Source organism: Drosophila subpulchrella, chromosome 3L (genome assembly GCF_014743375.2).
Source record: "Drosophila subpulchrella strain 33 F10 #4 breed RU33 chromosome 3L, RU_Dsub_v1.1 Primary Assembly, whole genome shotgun sequence".
NCBI classification, from domain to species: Eukaryota; Metazoa; Arthropoda; class Insecta; order Diptera; family Drosophilidae; genus Drosophila; species Drosophila subpulchrella.
In genome coordinates this window covers 10,530,219-10,549,943 of record NC_050612.1, presented here as the reverse complement: position 1 = coordinate 10,549,943, position 19,725 = coordinate 10,530,219, and the positions used below count along the sequence as shown (strand labels likewise).

The following is a 19,725-nucleotide window of genomic DNA, read 5'->3' as shown; positions in this document are numbered from 1 at the left end:
CGTTTGGCATTAGCAAACGTTTCAATCGATACAAATGGAGATATTAGCAGGAGATTTCGAAAGGCTCCCACCTAAATTACCCTATATGTTGTTCAGATTTTGTAACAACTATTAGATATGTTAGTTGGAGTCTTAAGATAACAGAGGGATTATTGAACACAAATACTCCTAAGCAAGTAAGCAAAATATATTACTTTACACATATCTTTATAACCCAAAAAGTACTTCCATTTCAAGTTAATCACAAAACACCATTCATTTTTGTTTTTGAAAAAGTTTTTTCTCTTTAATTTGTTTTTCTTTCTTTTAATTGATTTCGGTTCATCTTTAATTGTATTTTTATAATTTTTGTTAACTAAATGTTAGTTTTTAGCTGTGTAGTTTTTTCTCATTTACTGTTTTCTGCGTTGCTTATCAATTTCGGCTATCATTACTATATACAAATTGTCTGGCCAGCTATGTTTAGGATACGTCTATAGATCTAAATAAAATTATATTTATATCGATTTTTATACATTTAGAAAACAAGAAAATAAACAATAACAACGTTTCTCATGGTAGGTATACGACAATGATTGGTTAGGCATACGCATAAATATATTACAGGAGCCTTGGCAAGCAGTTATCAATCTTCGAGTTGAATGATGGGGAAACACTTATCGATTACTGAACATTAAACTAAATTAAATTTAAATTTCATTTAAATTAAATTAACTAAACCGCAGTTTCTTAGACTACAATGCAGGAATGTCTGTTTGTTTGTTTGTTTGCTGTGTCTTTTTTGATGAGATTTCACTGTGATGATGGCGATGGTTGGTTCGCTTGGGTTGCTCAAAGCCTAAAAACTGGGACTGCCTTGTATGTTGGGGTTTTCATTTCATTTATGTATGTTTCTCTGGATCGATGTTCCTCTTGAGAGGCTGCTTCTGTGATTTTCTGCTTCGTGGACGCATTTTGCATTAAATTTTGACTAGGAAAGGACGTTTTGTGGGTACCCAGCCAGCTAGCGGTGGGCGCGAGCTGGCGAGGATTGCTCCAGTCACACCTCGCTGGGCATACAATGCACACTAGAGTCCTGCGACAATTCATCCATGGAGGATTCTGGAAAAAGAGAAAAATGTGGTGTTACTTTAAAAATATAAAAAGTATAATTAAGTATCCATTATCCATTTAATTATATTATATTCATTTACATATAATAAAACAGGTATTATTCTAAATGTTCCACCTTGACCCACATATTTCTACAAATCCTATTTTTACTACCATATTTTTAGGATCACATATTTAATAATTGTTTCCTTCATAATATTAAAAATACTCAAAGTGCTTTTAAGATTATTATGTAATGCAAATTTGAATGTACACAACTTTTACTTGGCGTTAAAGTTGGAAAGTTTTTAAACATTTGTTTCTCTTGAAGCCCTAATTTTTGACCCATAATGGATAATTTCCAACTGTTTTGCTCTACTTTCTTATCCCCAAAAATGAAATAATTTCTTACCATGAGTCGGGTATAGACCCGCTTTAGAGCCGTTCATATGCATTGGATTTTGAGCGTTATTCTGAAATGAATACGTTAACTGCAGGTTAATATGACGCGCAAATGAGCTTCCTTCCGGTTCGCGTACTGCAATCAAAAATCGTTTGTTGAAAGTAGAAAAAAACAGAAGAAATTGTAAGTACTGTGTTAGCAGCTTGTAGGGATTCTGTTTGGGGGGATGCGAAAAGTAAGTGTACTGGATGGTCGAGTTCTACTTTGGGGGATTTTCTAGGCGAGGAGGAGGCATGCGGCACTAATCCACTACTTACTTTTATTCTTACCAGCATGTATGTGTTTTTTCTGACGCGCCCGCGAATTCTGGAACCACACTTGCGTCACACGCTTGCTGAGACCGGTCACCGAGGCGATCCGCTCCAGATCCTGGCCATCCGGATTACTGTCAATCTGGAAGTTGGCCTGCAGCACTTGCAACTGCTCCTCGGTGAAGGTGGTGCGCACCCGTTTCGTCTTGCTCTTGTGATAACCATCGCCATCACAGCCCTCTGGAATTGTGGGAAAGGAAAAGGAGTGTGATCAGAAACTTAATCGGAATATATATATAAATCGTAGGACTGCCACTGCACTTAAAGTCCTTAACGTAGTTGCGAGCATAAAAACAAGGGGTATCTACGAACATTATATTAGACTTTACATTTTTATAACATTTAAGATATATTTTTTTATGAGTTAACACTGAAGTTGTTTAAAAAAGATTTTATAAGAGGCATCCTAAAGAAAACAAATTTATTTTTAATATAACATATAGTTCTTTATATAATATTTTAAAAATAATCATTCAACTTTTTAAATAAATTATTAACGATTTTGGAGTAATGGATTTTAAGCAACTTATTAAAAAGTCTCAAATGCATTACAAGAACTCCAAAATCTAGGGTATCTAGAAAATAACTTATTAGTTTTTATAGAACTACAATATATTAGTTTTAAGAATCTTTACAACTTGAAAAGGGAATTCGGCTTAGTCCCATGTGTCTGTAAGCCTTAAAGGTCTCTCTGTGCCAACTCTGGGCCTGGTCTAAAAGCATTTTGACAGTCGGCCAAATTGAAAACGTCAAAAAGTGTTTATGGTTTATAGAGCTGCTGTGCTGCCTTGCTTTATGTGGCCACTGTGACCGGACACGGTGGTCTCCTCCCGGGAGGAGATGGGGTTTTTTAGGATGGGGGTTTTGGCTACGACATTCACAAGCCGATCACGTCGCCTCAAAAAAAAAATAAACTGGAGAGTTGTTTTTTACGAGTGTGACACGATTTCGTCAGTGGCGACTGGCTGGCGCTTAACTTGGCCGCAGCTTCACTGTACCGTTCACAGTGAAGCGTCCCGAATTGGCAACCGTTCTGCCACCGAAGCGTGCAGCATGTTTTCAGCTTGTTTTTATGCCCCCAGTTTTGTTTTTCTTTGTCGAACGGGAGGAATATGTATGCAAAATCTTTGCAAATACTAACCGTCGCTCGATGTGGTGCCACCCTCGACCGTCTCCAGATAATGAGCCTTGCAGAGCACCCGGTCCTCCATGAGGGCGAACTGCTCGCCGGTGGACAACTGGCGTCCACACTGATCGCAGGCGAAGCAGGCCAGGTGGAAGACCAGCTCCCTCGCCCGACGCACCCAATCCGAGGCGGAGATGCCGCGACAGCACTTCGAGCACTTGGCGCCGAAGTTTCTGCAATTAAACGAGAGGAAATCGCAATCAGTTGGGTTATTAAATGGGGAAAAATAATATTTTCTGATTATTTATATGGGTTTAAAGAGAAATAATGCGTGGTTCCGAGGTTTTTCAGTCTAAATATTGAGTTTACTTATATATAATTGATCTTGATTTAAATATTTTATCTTGCAGAAGTTGTCGTCATTTAAAAAAAAAGTAAATAGTTTAATTAAATTCTTTGGACTCGAATTTATTATTTTAAAATAATTGTGTATTGTGTTTACATTTGATTAATGTTACAATCCAGTACTGTAATTTTAAGAACAAACAGGTATATAAGAAGACTAGATTTAATCGTAATATGATTAGTCACTAATCAGATTAAGGTAAAAACTTAAGAACAAAAGGAAATTAAAATAAAAAAGGCACACAATTCAGTTGAGTTACTATTATGATAATAGGGAAAATCAGAATGGTATGCCCTGGCATCTTTATCAATCCGATATGGTTAAGTATTTTCCTGTATGCTGGGACGCTTTCCAAGCGGAAGTGCTTGCCCGGCCAAACGTTTTTCCAAATGAGTCGGCAACTTTCGGTGGCTTATTGTTAGCTTTTAAGCTTATTTTTACAACAGCCACAACAATGTATGGCCAGAGCATGACTCGGATGTGGATGGGTTTTCTTGGGATGGGTATGGGTTCAGATGCGATGCGATGGGATGCTGGATGCTGAATGCTGGATGATGTCTCCATCGGGCAATGCACACTTAAAATTCTTAACTTGAAAAATAAATATTTTTACAGCATCTCACGGCGCGTCTGTTTGTTTATTTTCATTTCGTTCGACGTCGACACCGTTTTCCTACGTTTCCCCTCCTGCTTTTTGTATCTGCCAGATACTTTTTAGCTTGCAACTTGCATTCTCCCTGTAAAGTTTTCATTTCGTTACGTTTTGGCCGCATCTTTGTCGCTGTTGCTGTTGACTTTATGGATTAAGTCGCAAACGCTGTCGAATTGTTACAATTACAATTAACCAGGGGGACAGAAGATGTGTGGGAAACTATTCGGAAAACACTTGTGCACATACACAATTGAGTTGGAAAATCAATTGGAATTTTCGAAAGTTCAATGGGGCAGTTTTTTGAACATAAACAGATAGTTTTTGGGTTTATTCACAGTGGGACAACTAATAAATATTTAGGATAAAAATCATGTCCCTTTTTATATTATCTAAGTATGTTAAAATATATTTTTCCTTTTTTAAACTTTGGAATATATAAATAATTTTAAGTTAATTAGCAACTAAATATTGTGAGCCAGGCTTTACTTAAAATGCATTTTTGTATAGCTTTAAAAATTTATAGATTTATAATCCTGCTTTAAGACTTGAATTTCGATAGATTATTATAGGGCCACTCAGCTGATTGGGTATAACCCAAGTGAGTATCTTTTGGTGCTATATGAATTTCATATATCCAAGGGAGGTTGAAATTTTTTAGGGAGAGAGTTCTAGTATATGATTACGATTCTTTTTTGATTGACCATTATCAACTGACTTTGGAAACTTTCAGCTTCCTATCTAATGTTTATTTTCCAATATCTTAAATATTTTTCCATAGTGTTGTTTTCAATACTCACTTGCTGTAGTCGGCTTTGCAGTACACCTGCCGCTCGCGGATGAAGCAGGACTGCTGGCGGTCCAGGGGGCACATGCACATGCAGCAGCGGAGGCAGTGGGCGTGCCAGGAGCAGCCGCCGACCTCCAGGAAGAACCGATCCGAGATTGGTTCCCCACACGCTGCGCAGGAACGCAGCTCAGTCTTAAAAACGAAAAAGAAATACATGGTGAAAATTCTGGACCCGATTATTCTTTTTTTTTTAATACAAGTTTTCTATGCAAATTCTGGTGACTCTTTTTTTTTTTAATCACACACCTGAGAACCGGATCGGTTTCCTCTCTCTATATCTATACGAAAGCGATCTGATCTGAAATCGTAGCGCCCGTCGGATTTGTTTCTTCTTTTGTTGTGCCTTCAAATGAAATCGTTCAATAAATCTGGCAAATGTCCCGGCGGCTTCTGTTTTATTTCTTAGCTGCAGCATTTAACTTATGTATATTAAACAAATTTCAATAGCCACACAAAAGACGAGTTTCATTCGCCTGGGCTTTGTTTTGTTTTTGAATCGATTTTTTTTTCTGCGACTCGCTCTTTTTGAAAATTGAACCATAAATTTAAAAATGTTATGCTAATTGTTGTTGGCGATACCAATATCATTGATATTGCTGCTGCGACGGCAACTGCTTCACTCCGAAGTCCCCGAAATGTGAAATTTATCGGCCCATCCGAAGATCGATCTTATGAATATTCAATGTCTGGCCTGCATGTTACGCCGTTTTAAATGAGTGTTTCAAACAAATTTTATTGCGTTTCATAAAGTACAAAAAAGACACCGAAACGAAAAATAATCCGCAAAGTATTATTTAGATTTTGGCTTTCTTAATTGATTTTTTAATGCTGGGCGCCAAGTGATGCTTTAAACAAATATCTTAACAGCTGCAATGTCTGCATCGTTTTGCATTTCATTAACAATTTCCTTTTCAATTAGATTAGTATTTTATAAAATCTGTATAATTAAATGGGGAATTTCGACAGGCTGCTTGTAATAATTTAAAGTTATATATGAAACCTTTATTTTGTTTTGACTAAATTAATGTCACTGGAAAGACTGGAGGTGCAAAAATAATAAAGAAGTTGTACAAAATGATATAATAAATTATTTTGAGCTAAAAGAAATATGGCTCATAAATTGATGCTTCTCAAAAAAACATTTGAAAATAATTTCTGTAAGGCAACAAAGTGTTTTTAACACCTTGGTGAACAAATGTAACTGGATATGCCTTGCAAAAATATAAATTAATCACATGAAGATACGATTAAACATGGAAATAAATCTGGTTGTCATTCAAGTTTTTTAAATGTAATTTTCGTAAACACTTTTGCCGCAAATAAATTTGTATACCTCAACAGCCTTTTAAAGTAATACCCATTTTATTTTACATACAAACGATTATTATGATTTTAAATATTTTAAATTCCAGTAATTTATTTATCCCACATCCCAGAACATTTCAGTTCATGTTAATGGCTTCTCATTATCCTCCTCTTGATTGAAAAACACTTCAATTGCTCGATCTGGTTGTTGTTGATTATGATGTGCAATTTCGGGCTGAAATATGCACATAAAAAGAATTGAATGCGGTACTTGAAACATTTAATTAATGACCAGCCTTTCGCTTATGTACTTTTCATTCATTAATAAAATACAGGCAAAGAAATGCGAAGCGAAGTTTTTCCATTAATCAAAAATGGCAGGGAAAATACGTCAATTTTTTTGTAGATAACTGCCGTTGACAAAACAATTGTAGGCACAAATAATTGTCGTTTAACTTATGGCAACTTGTTGTTAACTTAGCTGACGAATTCGTTTCTTCTGTTGCCGCCGGAAAATAAATACAAATAAATACGAGATAAAACCGTTTTGGCCGTGAATATAAACCGATCAAAGGGCCCGCCATTTGCGACTATGGCAATTAATAAGACAATACCGTAGAGCAGAGGAAAAAATAAAATAGGCAAAGGCAAAAGCAGCCCGTGGGTAATAGATATCTATGAGAATAATTTATGACAGGCCGCAAACTATCAGATACAAATGTATCTAATATCTTTTTTCGGGGGGTTGAGCTTGGGTTGAGGTTGAGGCTGAAATATGCAATATGGCCACCATCAAAATGAGCAACATGTGAGTTTGTATCTGTGCGTGTTCCGTGGACATAAAATAACTACATCCTAACATGGCCGTCTGAACGCGCAGCCGCTGCCATTTAACTTTTCAACTCCGCCGTGTATGTGACACGTTTAATAGCGGTAGTCGGTAGTCGGCAGTCGGCAGTCAAGCCCCCCGACCCATAGATACCATGCCATACCATACCGTACCTTACTATACCATACCCGCAAATACCCCTCAACCACCCGATTTTCCCTGGACGAGCCTGCGCTCTGCCATATCTACCATAACTACCATATTCCCAGTACCAATCCCAATCCCACATCCCTCCCCTTTTGCGACGCCTGTCACTTTCGTTTAACTTTTCACATTGCGCGCCCGAAAAACACAACCAACAACAAGGCCGAATATTGCGGGGAAAAGGGGAGGGGGTTTAACAGAGGTGGCGGAAGGGGGGTGCCGGTACGAGGGGTGTTTTCAGCAATTTGTTTTCCCAACGCCCGTTTTAACACACAAAAACGGAGGCTGAGACAGTGACTTCAATGCACTCGGAAAAATATATTTAAAGAATTGATTAAGAGTTCCATTTTTAATCATTGAAGTTTTTTTTAAATGTGGATAGAATTTTTTCTCAAGAAATATTATTTTAGAACACTCAAAATAAGATGCTACCAGGAAAATGTAAAAATATTGAAGCGATTTCTAATAAAACTAGGAAATCTTTTTTAAAACAATAAAAAAATTGACTAATATTTAAAAATGATTGGATAATCTGAAAATTATAATGGCATTGATTATAATGATTTCATTTATTTATTTTAAAACGAAATTCTAATCTAATAAAGTCCGACATTTAAATATTAATATCACTTTTTTATATGTATTACGTACTTTGGGAATATTTTAAGTTTCCTGCTGGATTTTGAAATATTTTCAAAATATCCAAAACTATTCAAATCATTTTTGTATCGCAGTGTTTCGGTCCCGAAATCGCACTTCCAATTCCCTGCAGCTTGTTGGTTATACACATGCAATTGTTGTTGTTGTCATGTCTATGCCCACTTTTGAAAATATGTCAGTTGTCAGAAGGACCGCTCTAAGGGGAGGATATGAGGGGAGGGGACAGGGGACAGGGGAACGGGCAGAAGGACACATTTGAAGTGGCATTTTTGGCGAGCATGTCATTTGACTGTAATTTACTCGTGAGTGTCGTGAGCCTTTTGCGGTTGTGTGTGCGTTTCAATGCGAGATGCATAAATCTGCCCATGAATTTTAAATGGGTTCCTTGTGGGCTTAGGATTCGTGGAAACTTTGCCGACTGGGTGACAGAATAAAGTGCGGAAAATGCGTTTAGTAGGCCAAAAATGGTAAAAACATAAAAATGATGGGGAGATACATTTATCAAATAATTAATGGTGTAGAATGAGTTTAATATAATCACTAAACTAGGGAAATTTAAAAAGAAACATGGGAAAAGAAAAGATATTTTAGATTATATATATTTATATATTAGATTGTTGGAGATATATTATATAAAGAAAAATAAGGTTTAATAAACATTGATTAAAACATAAAATACCTTTAGGGATCCTCATCTAAATCTTATAAACATCCTTAACTTCTATCCGATAAACTTGGTTTAAAACCCGAGCTAAGACCCCCATCTGGCCAATCTAAACTGGCAAAGATTTTCAGAACTGATAGAAGATGATGAATTCGCCGGATCTCTGCGGGTCGCAATGGGCGATAAAAAATCTCCCCGGCTATCTGTGGGACCCAGGCTAGTTCAGTGCCTTTTATTGTTATTATTTGCTATGAATACTCAGTGTTATATAAGCACTCCCTGTGCCTATGAGTGCCAACCGAGGCCCTCATAAAAATTCCACAATTTAAAACTTGCACCTTGCAACTTTTGGCTCGAAATGTCGTAAATAACCCCGACTGGCAGTCGTATAAAAGTGGGAAAAACAAAAGGCCAAGACAGAACTATAAAAGACACATGAAGAGTATGCAATAAAGTTTATAATCCTCCCCATTCCAAAAGGGATATCCGTATATATATACATATTTGCTGGGGCAAGGTGTTCAAAGAAGAAACGCGATGATACTGCAACCGGTAGCCAGAATTTAAGAACTGTATCATCTTTGGACCCGAAAAAACGGATGGACACGCCTAGAAGATCGATTACCCCCGACAAAAAAAAAGCCACCAATCTTTCACGTCATTGCGCAAATTGAGCGATCATCGGAGGGACTACCGAACCAATATCGATTGCTATATCAATGGATGGATCGTTGGTTTGATGACAAAAGCCCTTGGCACTCAATTGGTTTCTCCGGTTGTGACTTGTCATCTCCTTGCCTTTTCTATCCACCGTGAGAATGTTGTGCTCCCAAAAAAAATAGAAAAATCCAAACAAAAGCCGCTTGATAGCAGACAACCACAATGGACATATCTTTCGGTCGATATCGAAGCAGTTATAACAACAACTTGGCCACTTGTCACTTGAACGGATTTTGGCAAATGTTTTCCTAAGGCCTTTCGATCTTTCGACTTAAGCTGCTTTTCAACCACGAATTGCAGCGAAGGCTGCCTGGTATATTTCCAATATTTTTATTGTGTAAACTCTTTTTTTTAGCTGATTTATGCGGCATGAACATTTTCAACGGGCGTCTGTCAAATAAATATATTTTTTTTTCCGGTGACTTTCGAAAAAGGCGTATCGCTTTTTAATTAGAGCTACTTTTTTGTGTTATCCAGCGCTGCGTGGGCCTTTAACTTTGTGCTTAATATATTGAATTATGCTAAAATATGACTACCAAAAGGCTTACACGTCGGCGTTTGTTTGGCGTTAAGTTGGGATCATCGTATCGTATCTGATTGTTATTTAATGGCCACACGAACTGCTCTTTATGAATGGAAGCGGCCAACAAACGCCCACGAAAAAAAAAAAATAAAAGTGGAATAAAAAGCATCCATATCCATAATACGAGCACGCTCCATAAATTGGCTAAATGTTTACAAATATTTCATCGGGAAGCGGTTAATGGTAATGTTGCCGGCCAACTCTTTCACTCCTTTAGTCCATATATACTCCTCCATATAAATATGCGTATATATAGTCTATAGCTGTTGCTGTTGTCGCACCCATTGATCCAATCAAATTAATGGGCTGCTATAACTGGGCAGCCAACAAAAACGGCAACAGAAATGAAAAGGGAATGCATTTCTATGGGAATACAGTGAAGTTTAACTATGTAAGCCGAAGGTTTAAGGAGAAGTCAAATAGCTATTCTAACCATATTGTGGTGTCAATTGTATCTATGGTAATGCCATGTCGTTGGGTTATGTCAAGATATATATAGTGTTATAGAACTTTATTACCTTAATATATTTAAAGGTTTCCATAAAATCTTTACATTATCATGTTTAGAAAATTATAAGATCTATAAAAAGGTGAATTTTTCTAGAATTCAAGAAAACTGTTTTACCAAGGTCTTAATATTATAAAAATATTTGAGACCACCATAATATAATCTTTGAAAATTAAGGACTAGTATTAAATACACCCTTGGAGCTATTATATGGTTTTTTTTCTTCTTTTCTTTTATATTTTTCCTTTTTATCGACTATTTACTGTACCTCTCCCATTTATCCACACTTGGCAAACCTGTCCCACTGTTACTGTGCGTTACTGTTGGTTTGTGCATCTCCCGGCAAACTTAATTACCGCTTTATGTCAATGGTCCAGCGTGTTTTTGCTAAATTTATCAGCGTTATTAAATTTTATCACTGGCGACAAAATGTGCATATGCCATTCAATTTTCACAACATATTCGCACATCACACGCACACACAGCTCCCCTCTTTTGCACATCCAGAGTGGGGATTTTCAACCTACGAGGACTAGGCAAATATTATGATGGCAGACAACTCGTCGGTGGTTCCATCTGGGAATCAGTGAATAGGAGGACTTTCTGGGGGAGTCGGAGAATCGAGTTGTGGGCCTAACATTGGCGTAACATCGTAAAATATTTTACGGCCAAATGGTTGCGAGCCAAAGTCGCCAACGTTTTTATGGGCCCAAAACAAAGAGCCAATATTCTCGACAGCAACATTCAAAATCGAAAAGAAAAGCCCTTCGATTTGCAGCTGTCAGTTTTCAATTTGAGCCGCTAAGTGGCTAATTGACAATTGCCAAAAAGTAACTAAAATGCAAATGAAATATCTATTAAAGATAATATACAGCCGATCATTAAAACGCCAAGAGGCGAAACGAAAAAAGCTGTGTTAAAAAATAAACTTTATATATGCATATATAAAAAGTTTTATTTCACTTTATATCTTTTCTTTTTTTTTTGTCTGTTTTCTGGGATTCTGGTGATGACAAAGACTTGGTTGATATGTTGAGCGGATGATGGGGGGCTTGGGGGGATATATTAGGTGTGTAAGATGCACAGAGGAAAAAACCTTATCAGTATTAAATCCTTATAAATTATAATTATATAAAAATTAGTAATGATTTTGTTAAAACCCAGTTAATGAAGAATAATAATACTTTATTTATAAAGAAGTGAAGGTATTAAATAAAATAGACAAGATTGCTTAAAACTTTTATGAGCCATTTTAGCTGGATACTTAAATCAATTTATTGACACTATTTAAGAACTTCTTTCACATTATTTTTTGGTTTTTTCTCAGTGTAGGATACCCCAGTATCCCACAATTCCAGTGTTGACAAGTTATGGCCCGAACAGCGGCTACGACTTAAAATGTCGCACTTTATTACACTACAAAACACAAAACTGAACTCAACGCGAGATGATCTCTCCGGGTTTCGGATCGGATCGGATCGTTTTGGGCTGTGAGTTCTGGGTTCTCAGTTCTGGGTTCTGGGTTCTTTGGGACTGGTCTGGTTGAGTTTTTACAGCCATTTCGGTGGAGATGTTGCTGTTGGCAAACACCGGCCTTTTTGTGTGCGCTCCCAGCCGCGTTTTATTATAACTGTTGACTGCTCGCATACGAGATAAATTTCATTTTAATACTTTCTTCGTTTTAGTTTTCGTATATTTTATTTTCATCGGGCAGGGGGCAGTTCAGATCGGGGCTTTTGAGGTCGGAAAGTGATTTGCATACGGGGCATCGTTCTCACGCCGTACCCACCACGAAAGATCATCCAGTCGAGAAGGCGAACGAGAATCCCCAGTTCTTTCTGGATCTCTGGATCGAGGTTGATAGATCGCCCGACTTATGCAGCTAATACCGTTTTCGGATCCCGGCTTCCAGCTTCTATGGCTGCCACTTCCACTGGCCATAAACATAAACAGGTGGCAATGTTCATTTGCATAGACAACGTTTCGATATTAAATTTCAAAGCGAACGACCAGCGTCAACGGCATTCCGAAAACACTAAACAAAAAAAAAAACATCAGAAACAAAAAAAAAAACCAGGGATTGAATAAAAAATAAACGAAATATTCAGATGACAGTGGCAATCTGAAAATGGCTCTTCGATTTGCTTCTGGTCCCCACGAACCCACTATCTATGAGTAGGTATTATATCTGGTATACTTTTTTGGTCACCAAACCAATGGTATTCTAAACTTGTTCCGTGCCTTAAACATTTGCGGCTTTCGGCAGCTGTCTTCGAATCGAAACGAACTTGTAAATTATATATGTCGCGACAGTTTCGGGCTTTTGTCCTCCGAATTGATAAGTTCAAATTATATGGTAATGGGGCGAGAAGATAGAATAAAACTCTTCCAATTTCCATAGACTAAGCACTTTAATTTATGATTTAATTATAATGCATGTTATTCAGAAATCAATTAAATATAAATAATGAGGAAAATAATATTGCTGAACATTCAGCAAACATTTTCATATTTTCCCTCTTTAAATAGCAACATTGTATATTATATTAAAATATCGGTTAGGCTTCCTCTGGTCATATTTATTCCATTTAATATCCCCAGATCTGTTATCTATTTAAAACTATATTCATGGCAATACAATAGCTTGTAACAATGTCAAATTAAATTATGCTACTCCCATGTTTTCATCTTGATCGTGCACATTTATAAACTCTTAATTAGAGATAATCTCTATCGAATTTATTTCGAATATGCATATAGTCGCGACTTATGGCGTTACCGTACATAATGGAGCACCCTGTGGCTATGCAATTTGTTGGTCAATAAATTTCAATAAAAATATTTGCATCCAACTGGAAATTCAGTCTCAATGGCTGTTGCCACCCTCGCAATTGGAAGTACGGCAAACATTTCGTTGCCATTTTTTTATCATTTAACGTTATTTTGTTTTTTATATTGCCATAATATTGTTTGTTTTTTTTTTTCTTTTGCATAAATTTATCAGGCGGCAGTTGTGCAAACAGAACTCAAAACTCAAAGTCTGGAGAGAGAAAATCCCCAGGCCAAAGTTCTCTTAATAAATCGCTAATAAGTCGCCCGCAAGTATCTCAAACGATTTCGACACGCGTTTTTCTTGTTCCCTTGTTTCTGTTTTTGTATTTTATTTCGTGTCTTTTTCGAGTATGTATCTTTTTTTATACGCATTTTTAAGGCATTCATCATAAAGTTTTGGGTCTCGAGCGAGCATCGAGTGAATCCGAAACCGAAAATCCCAAATGCTTTTGTCTTTTCGTCAACATGTCACAGCCACTAAACATCAATAAGTTGGGCTTTTATTGATTTCGCGTTGTCTGCCTGCCTTTTTTTACAGCTCATCTTTGTGCGGAGTTTTTAGGGGGATTTCGTGTTTGATTTCTTATTTTTTATTGAGCATTGGCCACAATTAATTAGCTAAATCTGCATTTTGCATAAATTACAAATATAATATTTTCATATTTCAGTTTCCAGCTTTTCGGCTATTGTGTTTTTGTCTCCTCTTTTTTTTTTGTGGGCCAATAAATCAAGTCCGAAGTGGTTTTTTGTGGGCCACCGCCAAAGTTCTGGCCGATAATTTATTTAGGTGACTTTGAATGATTTTAGCGGTGAGTTTCAAACAGCGGAGACATTCGAAACTAGTTTCGCTTCCCTAAAACTAATCACTTTGGCTACTGTTCGTAGATGCCATCGATAAGGTGGGACAGAAAACCTCCATTGGGTCCATTTGCAATTGTCAGAGAATTAAAAACCAATTCTTTTAAGTGACAAGCTTATGGGAATATAATAAAAAAGTCTTCATTCAAATAATAGCTTTTTTAAAATATATATTTCTTTGAGAATACCATAAAATTATAAGATATGATTATAATATAAGGTTTTGTATCTACATATTTATTATAATTGTATGTAATTCTTCAATAAAATTTCTATTTAAAACCTCTGCTGTTTTTTATGGGACAAAAAAGAGTGTAGAAAACTTCTGTTCGATATACGAAAACTATTCCCTTAAGCCAATTTGCAATTGTCAAGCAATTAAATGTGAATATTTTCAGGCGACAAACTGACAAGAGAACATTTATTTTATTTATTGGAATTTTTTGCCAGAAATCAAATCGAATGGTTTGTCGTTAGGGGTTCACTCGTAAATTCCAGGGGCGGGTTTGGGTCTCTATCGGCTATGTTTCTTTTTTTTTTTGGGCTGCCGGCAGACAGGAGTTGCAATGATTTGTGGCATTTTACAATTTTACAGGCCCAAGGGCCATGCATCATTTGTAGGCCAACTAAGCGTCCTTTAAGGACTATTTTGTGGATGCACTCGAACGAACAATGGGAAGACACTCGACTCGCCTTCTTTTGTGCGGTTTTGTGAGGACCTCTTGTGCCGCCTGTGCCTGTATTCGATTTTCATTTCCATTCGAAGAGGGGACTTTTCGCATTTACCTGCTAAAAATGCTGCTGGGATTTTGACACGTTTTCCCGACGATCTCTTCCTGCAGTTCGCATGCGCAACCCGAAAACTGACCAGGAAATCTGGGATCTATTGTCTATATGTATACATATATGAGAGGTCCCAAACAAAGGTGTGATATTTGTTTCTCTTTTGTCCCTGATCGGGGCAATTGGCTCAAGTCAAGATGCGTTTGCCGTGTTTTCTATGTTTGCCCATTGTTTTTCTAAGGAGACCCGAGGCGCAGACTTCTTGTCAGCGTTGACAATTAGGCATATTCGCCCAGTGGTCACAGGACACTCTCGAAAATGTCCTTTGTTTGGGAATCCAATTATGAGGGGGCTTGCTGAAAAATCTGCTGACCGCTGGACAAGCAGCTGGTTCTCTAATATCCATTGGAAATATCTTGGCAATGGGCACGCGCTCCTTTTTCCTCTTTTTTTTTTGGTTTTCTTATGCGGGATTTTGGGAGAATGGAGCTAGGCGTGTAATCCGCAAAAGGTGTTTTGTTAACCACTCAAAGCTAATAAGTAGATGGAGATATGGAAAGTCGGAGGCCCTATCTTTAAAATGTTATTACAACTAAAATAATTCAAGATAACACCGAAGTACTGCGGTAATATCACATCAGTAATTTACAATAAATATTTCATGTACATAAGTAGTTAAGAAATATTAAATACAAATTATATGATTATTATTTGATATTCTGAGCAGAAAAATATTTACAACTATGTAAAATCATAGGTATTATTTAAAAATCTAGTTTAATAACTACACTTTAAAATCATTTAAAGTCTGGTAATATTTAAACCCGAAAAAAATCTTTATAAGTTCAAATTTAAAAGCTAAGCCCACAAATTCCCCTCTTAACCCTAATCCAACCCACTTCAATTCAACTCCAAATACCCAAATCGCCAATTAAAGAAAACATTTCGAACCGTAGAAGAAGGCGTCAACGACTTCTAACACAAAAAAAAAGCCTTTGGTTTATGGTATGGATTGGGAGGTTCAGTTTTTTCCAATCTTTCAATTTTCTTGTGAATTATTAATGAAAAATCATTTATTGAAATATGTATATACGTTTTTTATAGCTGCTTTGCAGGCATTCGACATTTAAACGCTTAAATATTTATGCCTTTTTTATATCTCTTTCTCCGACTACCTAAGAGCAGGGAAAAAAGACTCCATCGCCATACATTGTTGAATATTCATAAGGCAGCGCCTAGTGGCGTCATTTTCGGATTTGGATTTGGATGATAAACGGCGGGGAGGAGAAGATATAGAAGGGGGGATCCACCAACATCTGGGGCGGGTCAAGATCGATGATGTCAAGAAAAGGTCTCGAGCCGAGAATCCCCAGCCCCCGTTTTTTTCGTTGACCAGAGACGGCGACTCAGAACTGTTGACATATCTGGGATTTGAGTTGTAAGCGGATCCCCCGCTGATCTGATTTTCTCTCCCCCCTTTGACAAGTATCTATAAACAATTCTAGCCGGTGAAATCGGGGCGATTAAAAATATAACGCAGAGCAATAAGCGTCAGCACCTTGTCCAATTTGCTATGGTAATGAAAATTATACTCGGCGAACAAAGCCATGGCAAATCGATCATCGGCGAGCATAAATCATGATCGATTCTCTGCAGACTCATGGCAAATATTTTTTAAAAATCCTGTGGGTGGTTCACACACAACAAAAAAAGCCCTCGCACAGCGGGTGCAAAAATCGATTAAACGTTTTCGGGTGGTTGGGATAAAATAAATTCAAAAACAACAAAAAAAGTTACGTGTGTGTTGAATGAACAGCGAATTGAGCAACATCATCTAGGCGACACGATCAATGCAACATCTTAGAAAAAAAAACGAAAAAAAACCCAAGTTGAATAAGATTTTTAAGGTTTGGTGCAGATACATCCGAATATCAGCCTTCATTTCACAGCCAATATACTCGAGTATTCCCCAAAAGTGTGGGCTGTGATGTGAGGTTTATTTTTCGAGTGTTTCCAAAGGGAACCCCACTGTGCGATTTGTGTGCTTTTCATATTCACCGCTCTGTGTCGTCTCCGCTTTTTGAAAACTCATCGTTTTCCAGCGGCTATTAGTGTGCTGGCTTTTTCGAATTGAATTGGAAGTGTTTTGCTCTGGTTTTTGTCTCAACTCCGGCTCACTTTTAATACCTAATGGTTGATCAAACGCTGCCTGTTGCGTTTTCTGGCCCAAAATGCTCGCAGCGGGCCAAGAAACTCCACACAAAAAACTGTGTTTTGTGGGTCACTCGAGGTCCGGTCTTACATGTCCAGCAATTAAAAAGGAAAGCAAGTACGTCTTTTCGGGTGGGTGTGCAAACAGGGCTCTCAAACGCCATAGAATACGGGCGAAATATACTTAAAGTTGCCTATATGTCTATCCTTAGTTACATTTTCGTTAAAATTTAGCTTGACCTAAATGGTAAATTCATTAGACTTCGATTTGCGATTTTAATGAGCTGCTAAAATACTGTCTTAAAAGATCTGGATAAAAATGTTTCTAATAAACCACCTCAATATAATGAAAATATGATCTTAAGATAGACCTAGCGAAAACTAAAAATTACCCAAGATTAAATAAAGTGTATATTTCCTTAATAAATATTACTTTAAATAATTTAGTCTCCTATTTTTTATCTTTATGCCAAATAATGCTTATACATATTCTTACAATTTCTGTAATTATTTCCAAAAACCAATCCTGTATTTCTATTCCCTTTCAGCTGTTGTAAAAAAATCCTGAACAACAACCTTTTCTGTTTTCTTGGTTAACAAATCCCAACTCACCTTCATTTTAATTGCCTCCACAATTTTGGCGGTTTTTAATCCAAGTCTTTTGCACGAAATTCTGTCGCCAGCTTTAGCCTGGGAATCGAGCCCAATCGCAGCCAGTATTGAGGATATAGAAGATAATGACGACGACGACGACTTGATCAAGAGTTTGGCAAGCGCCCCGCAAAAGCCGCCGTCTGCATACGATGCTAATATAATATGATATTCTTTGCCCAGCTATTATCAATAACTATTAATAACCAGTGTATATTCGCATATCCGAGATGTAGATCAATTTGCAAGCGTTTGCAACATTTTTCGTTTTGATTAGCACATTCGATAACAGTTCACTTTTGGCCGACGGCGAATGTTGCTGTGATACCGATACACCTTGTATAGTATACTCGAAGAATACTCGTAGAACCTTATCATGGAACGGGTCGCGATAACACGTTTCACGAGAGTTATGTGTGTTTATTTTTGTATTTTTTCTCTTTCGTGGCGGAGCGGATCGAGCGGACGCGAGATGTTGTTACAGCTTCGAGGCCACTGCGTTAACTGCCGGCGCTCGGGGTTCGAGCTCAGGGATCTGGTACAACGGCTCAACTGGCTCGATTCATGCCCGGTTTCCATATGCTGCTTATGGCACACAGCACCACCACCACCACCACCACTATCACCACAGGTATAAGCCCAACCATCCGTAGCAGCACAACCACCAGTCTCATCCGAAACTCGACTCGAGAACCCGCTCAACTGGTTTTGAGCGCACATCTGTCGTCGGCGCAACGGGAATGGTGGTGATTGGCCCGCCTGGCCACGCCCCTTTTGGCCCGGAGAACGAGTTCCCAAGTGGTGTCCCCCATTTTGAGTGGTTTTCGAGACCCGGGCTATCTTTGCACCAATTGAGTGCGCCGGCGCGTGCCAACTTGGCCACTTGAAGTGAGTCGAATTTCGGAGTGGAATTGTTTAAAGTTAAAATGGGTGGGTGTTGTTGCTCTGGTGATGATGTTGCTGAGGGTTTTTGCTCTTTTGGGGCTGTTGCTGTTGCTTATGGGGACTTATCTCATGTTGCTGCTGTTTTTGGGGTTGCTGTTGTCACTACTTTTCCTTCTGATATTGCTGTTGCTCCGGTGGGTTCATCTCATGTTGCTGCTGTTACTGCATTTGGTGTCCTTTCTACAGATTTTAATATGATAGTTACTGTTTCTACTGAAGATTCTTCTGATGTTGCTACTGTTTTCTATAAATATTTTAATGCAGACTTTTATATTAATGTTGCTCCTGTTGCTGTGGGTTTTTATCATGTTGCTGATGTTTTTAAAAAGTATTACCTTTACCTTCTAAAGATTCTGCTTGAGTTGTTGCATGTGAAACTGATATTGCTGTTGTTCATGTACCTTTCACTCATGTTGCTACTTTTTTTGGTATGATGTTGCTGTTGCTACTAATATTTCTACCTTTTTCAAGAAAGTACTTGTTTTTACTATAATTCCTACAATGTATACTACTATTTCTACTTTTTCCCCCTATGTTGCTGCTGTCACTGAAACATTTTTTGCTGTTGTTGCTGCTGCCTGAGTGGATAAAAGCCCAGGGAGAATCCGAAAACCCATAGAGGGAAAAGAGGAACCGGAAAAACGGAACTCGAACTCCGCCGCACTTGACTTTTTTGGGGTCAAACCGCTTGATGGAGGGGAAGTGAGTTTTCAGTTGCCAGTTGATGTTGTTGCTCTTGTCGCTGCTCTCTTTTTGGTTAAATATTTTTTATTCCATTTGACTGTTTGTGATGGCATGCCAAACATGATAGCGGGACAGACGTGCCTGAAGAAAAGTGGCATTTAAATTTAGGAGAATTTAATTCAACTAAAAAGGCAGGCATATGCCAGAAATATTAAAGCATTTTTTTAAATTCTAAAAAATGGATGATATTAAGGATATAGAAAAAGAAACACTTTAAAAATATGGTATATATATAATATGTTATTTTTTGCAAATTCTAAAGAAAAATTCTAATCTATTAAGCTTTAGCAAATTTATTTAAATTACCAATTTAAAAATATTTATTATATAT

General features: G+C 37.4%; 1 protein-coding gene across 2 annotated transcripts; it reads right to left on the bottom strand.

Annotated features, from left to right (window-relative positions):
• Positions 1-294: 294 nt before the first annotated feature.
• LOC119553264 (LIM/homeobox protein Awh) lies at positions 295-18,197 on the bottom strand. 2 transcript variants are annotated; one of them, XM_037863553.1, is made up of 6 exons: positions 17,667-18,197; positions 4,848-5,029; positions 3,008-3,225; positions 1,813-2,046; positions 1,505-1,630; positions 295-1,101 (listed from the first exon to the last, which is right to left on the bottom strand). In XM_037863553.1, exons 1-6 carry the CDS (start codon positions 17,670-17,672, stop codon positions 1,040-1,042), a joined length of 828 nt encoding a protein of 275 aa, XP_037719481.1. In that variant the 5' UTR covers positions 17,673-18,197; the 3' UTR covers positions 295-1,039. The 2 variants fall into 2 exon arrangements, with proteins under 2 accessions (XP_037719481.1, XP_037719482.1); XM_037863554.1 differs by having other exon boundaries at positions 964-1,101; positions 1,825-2,046.
• Between the last annotated feature and the right edge of the window lie 1,528 nt (positions 18,198-19,725).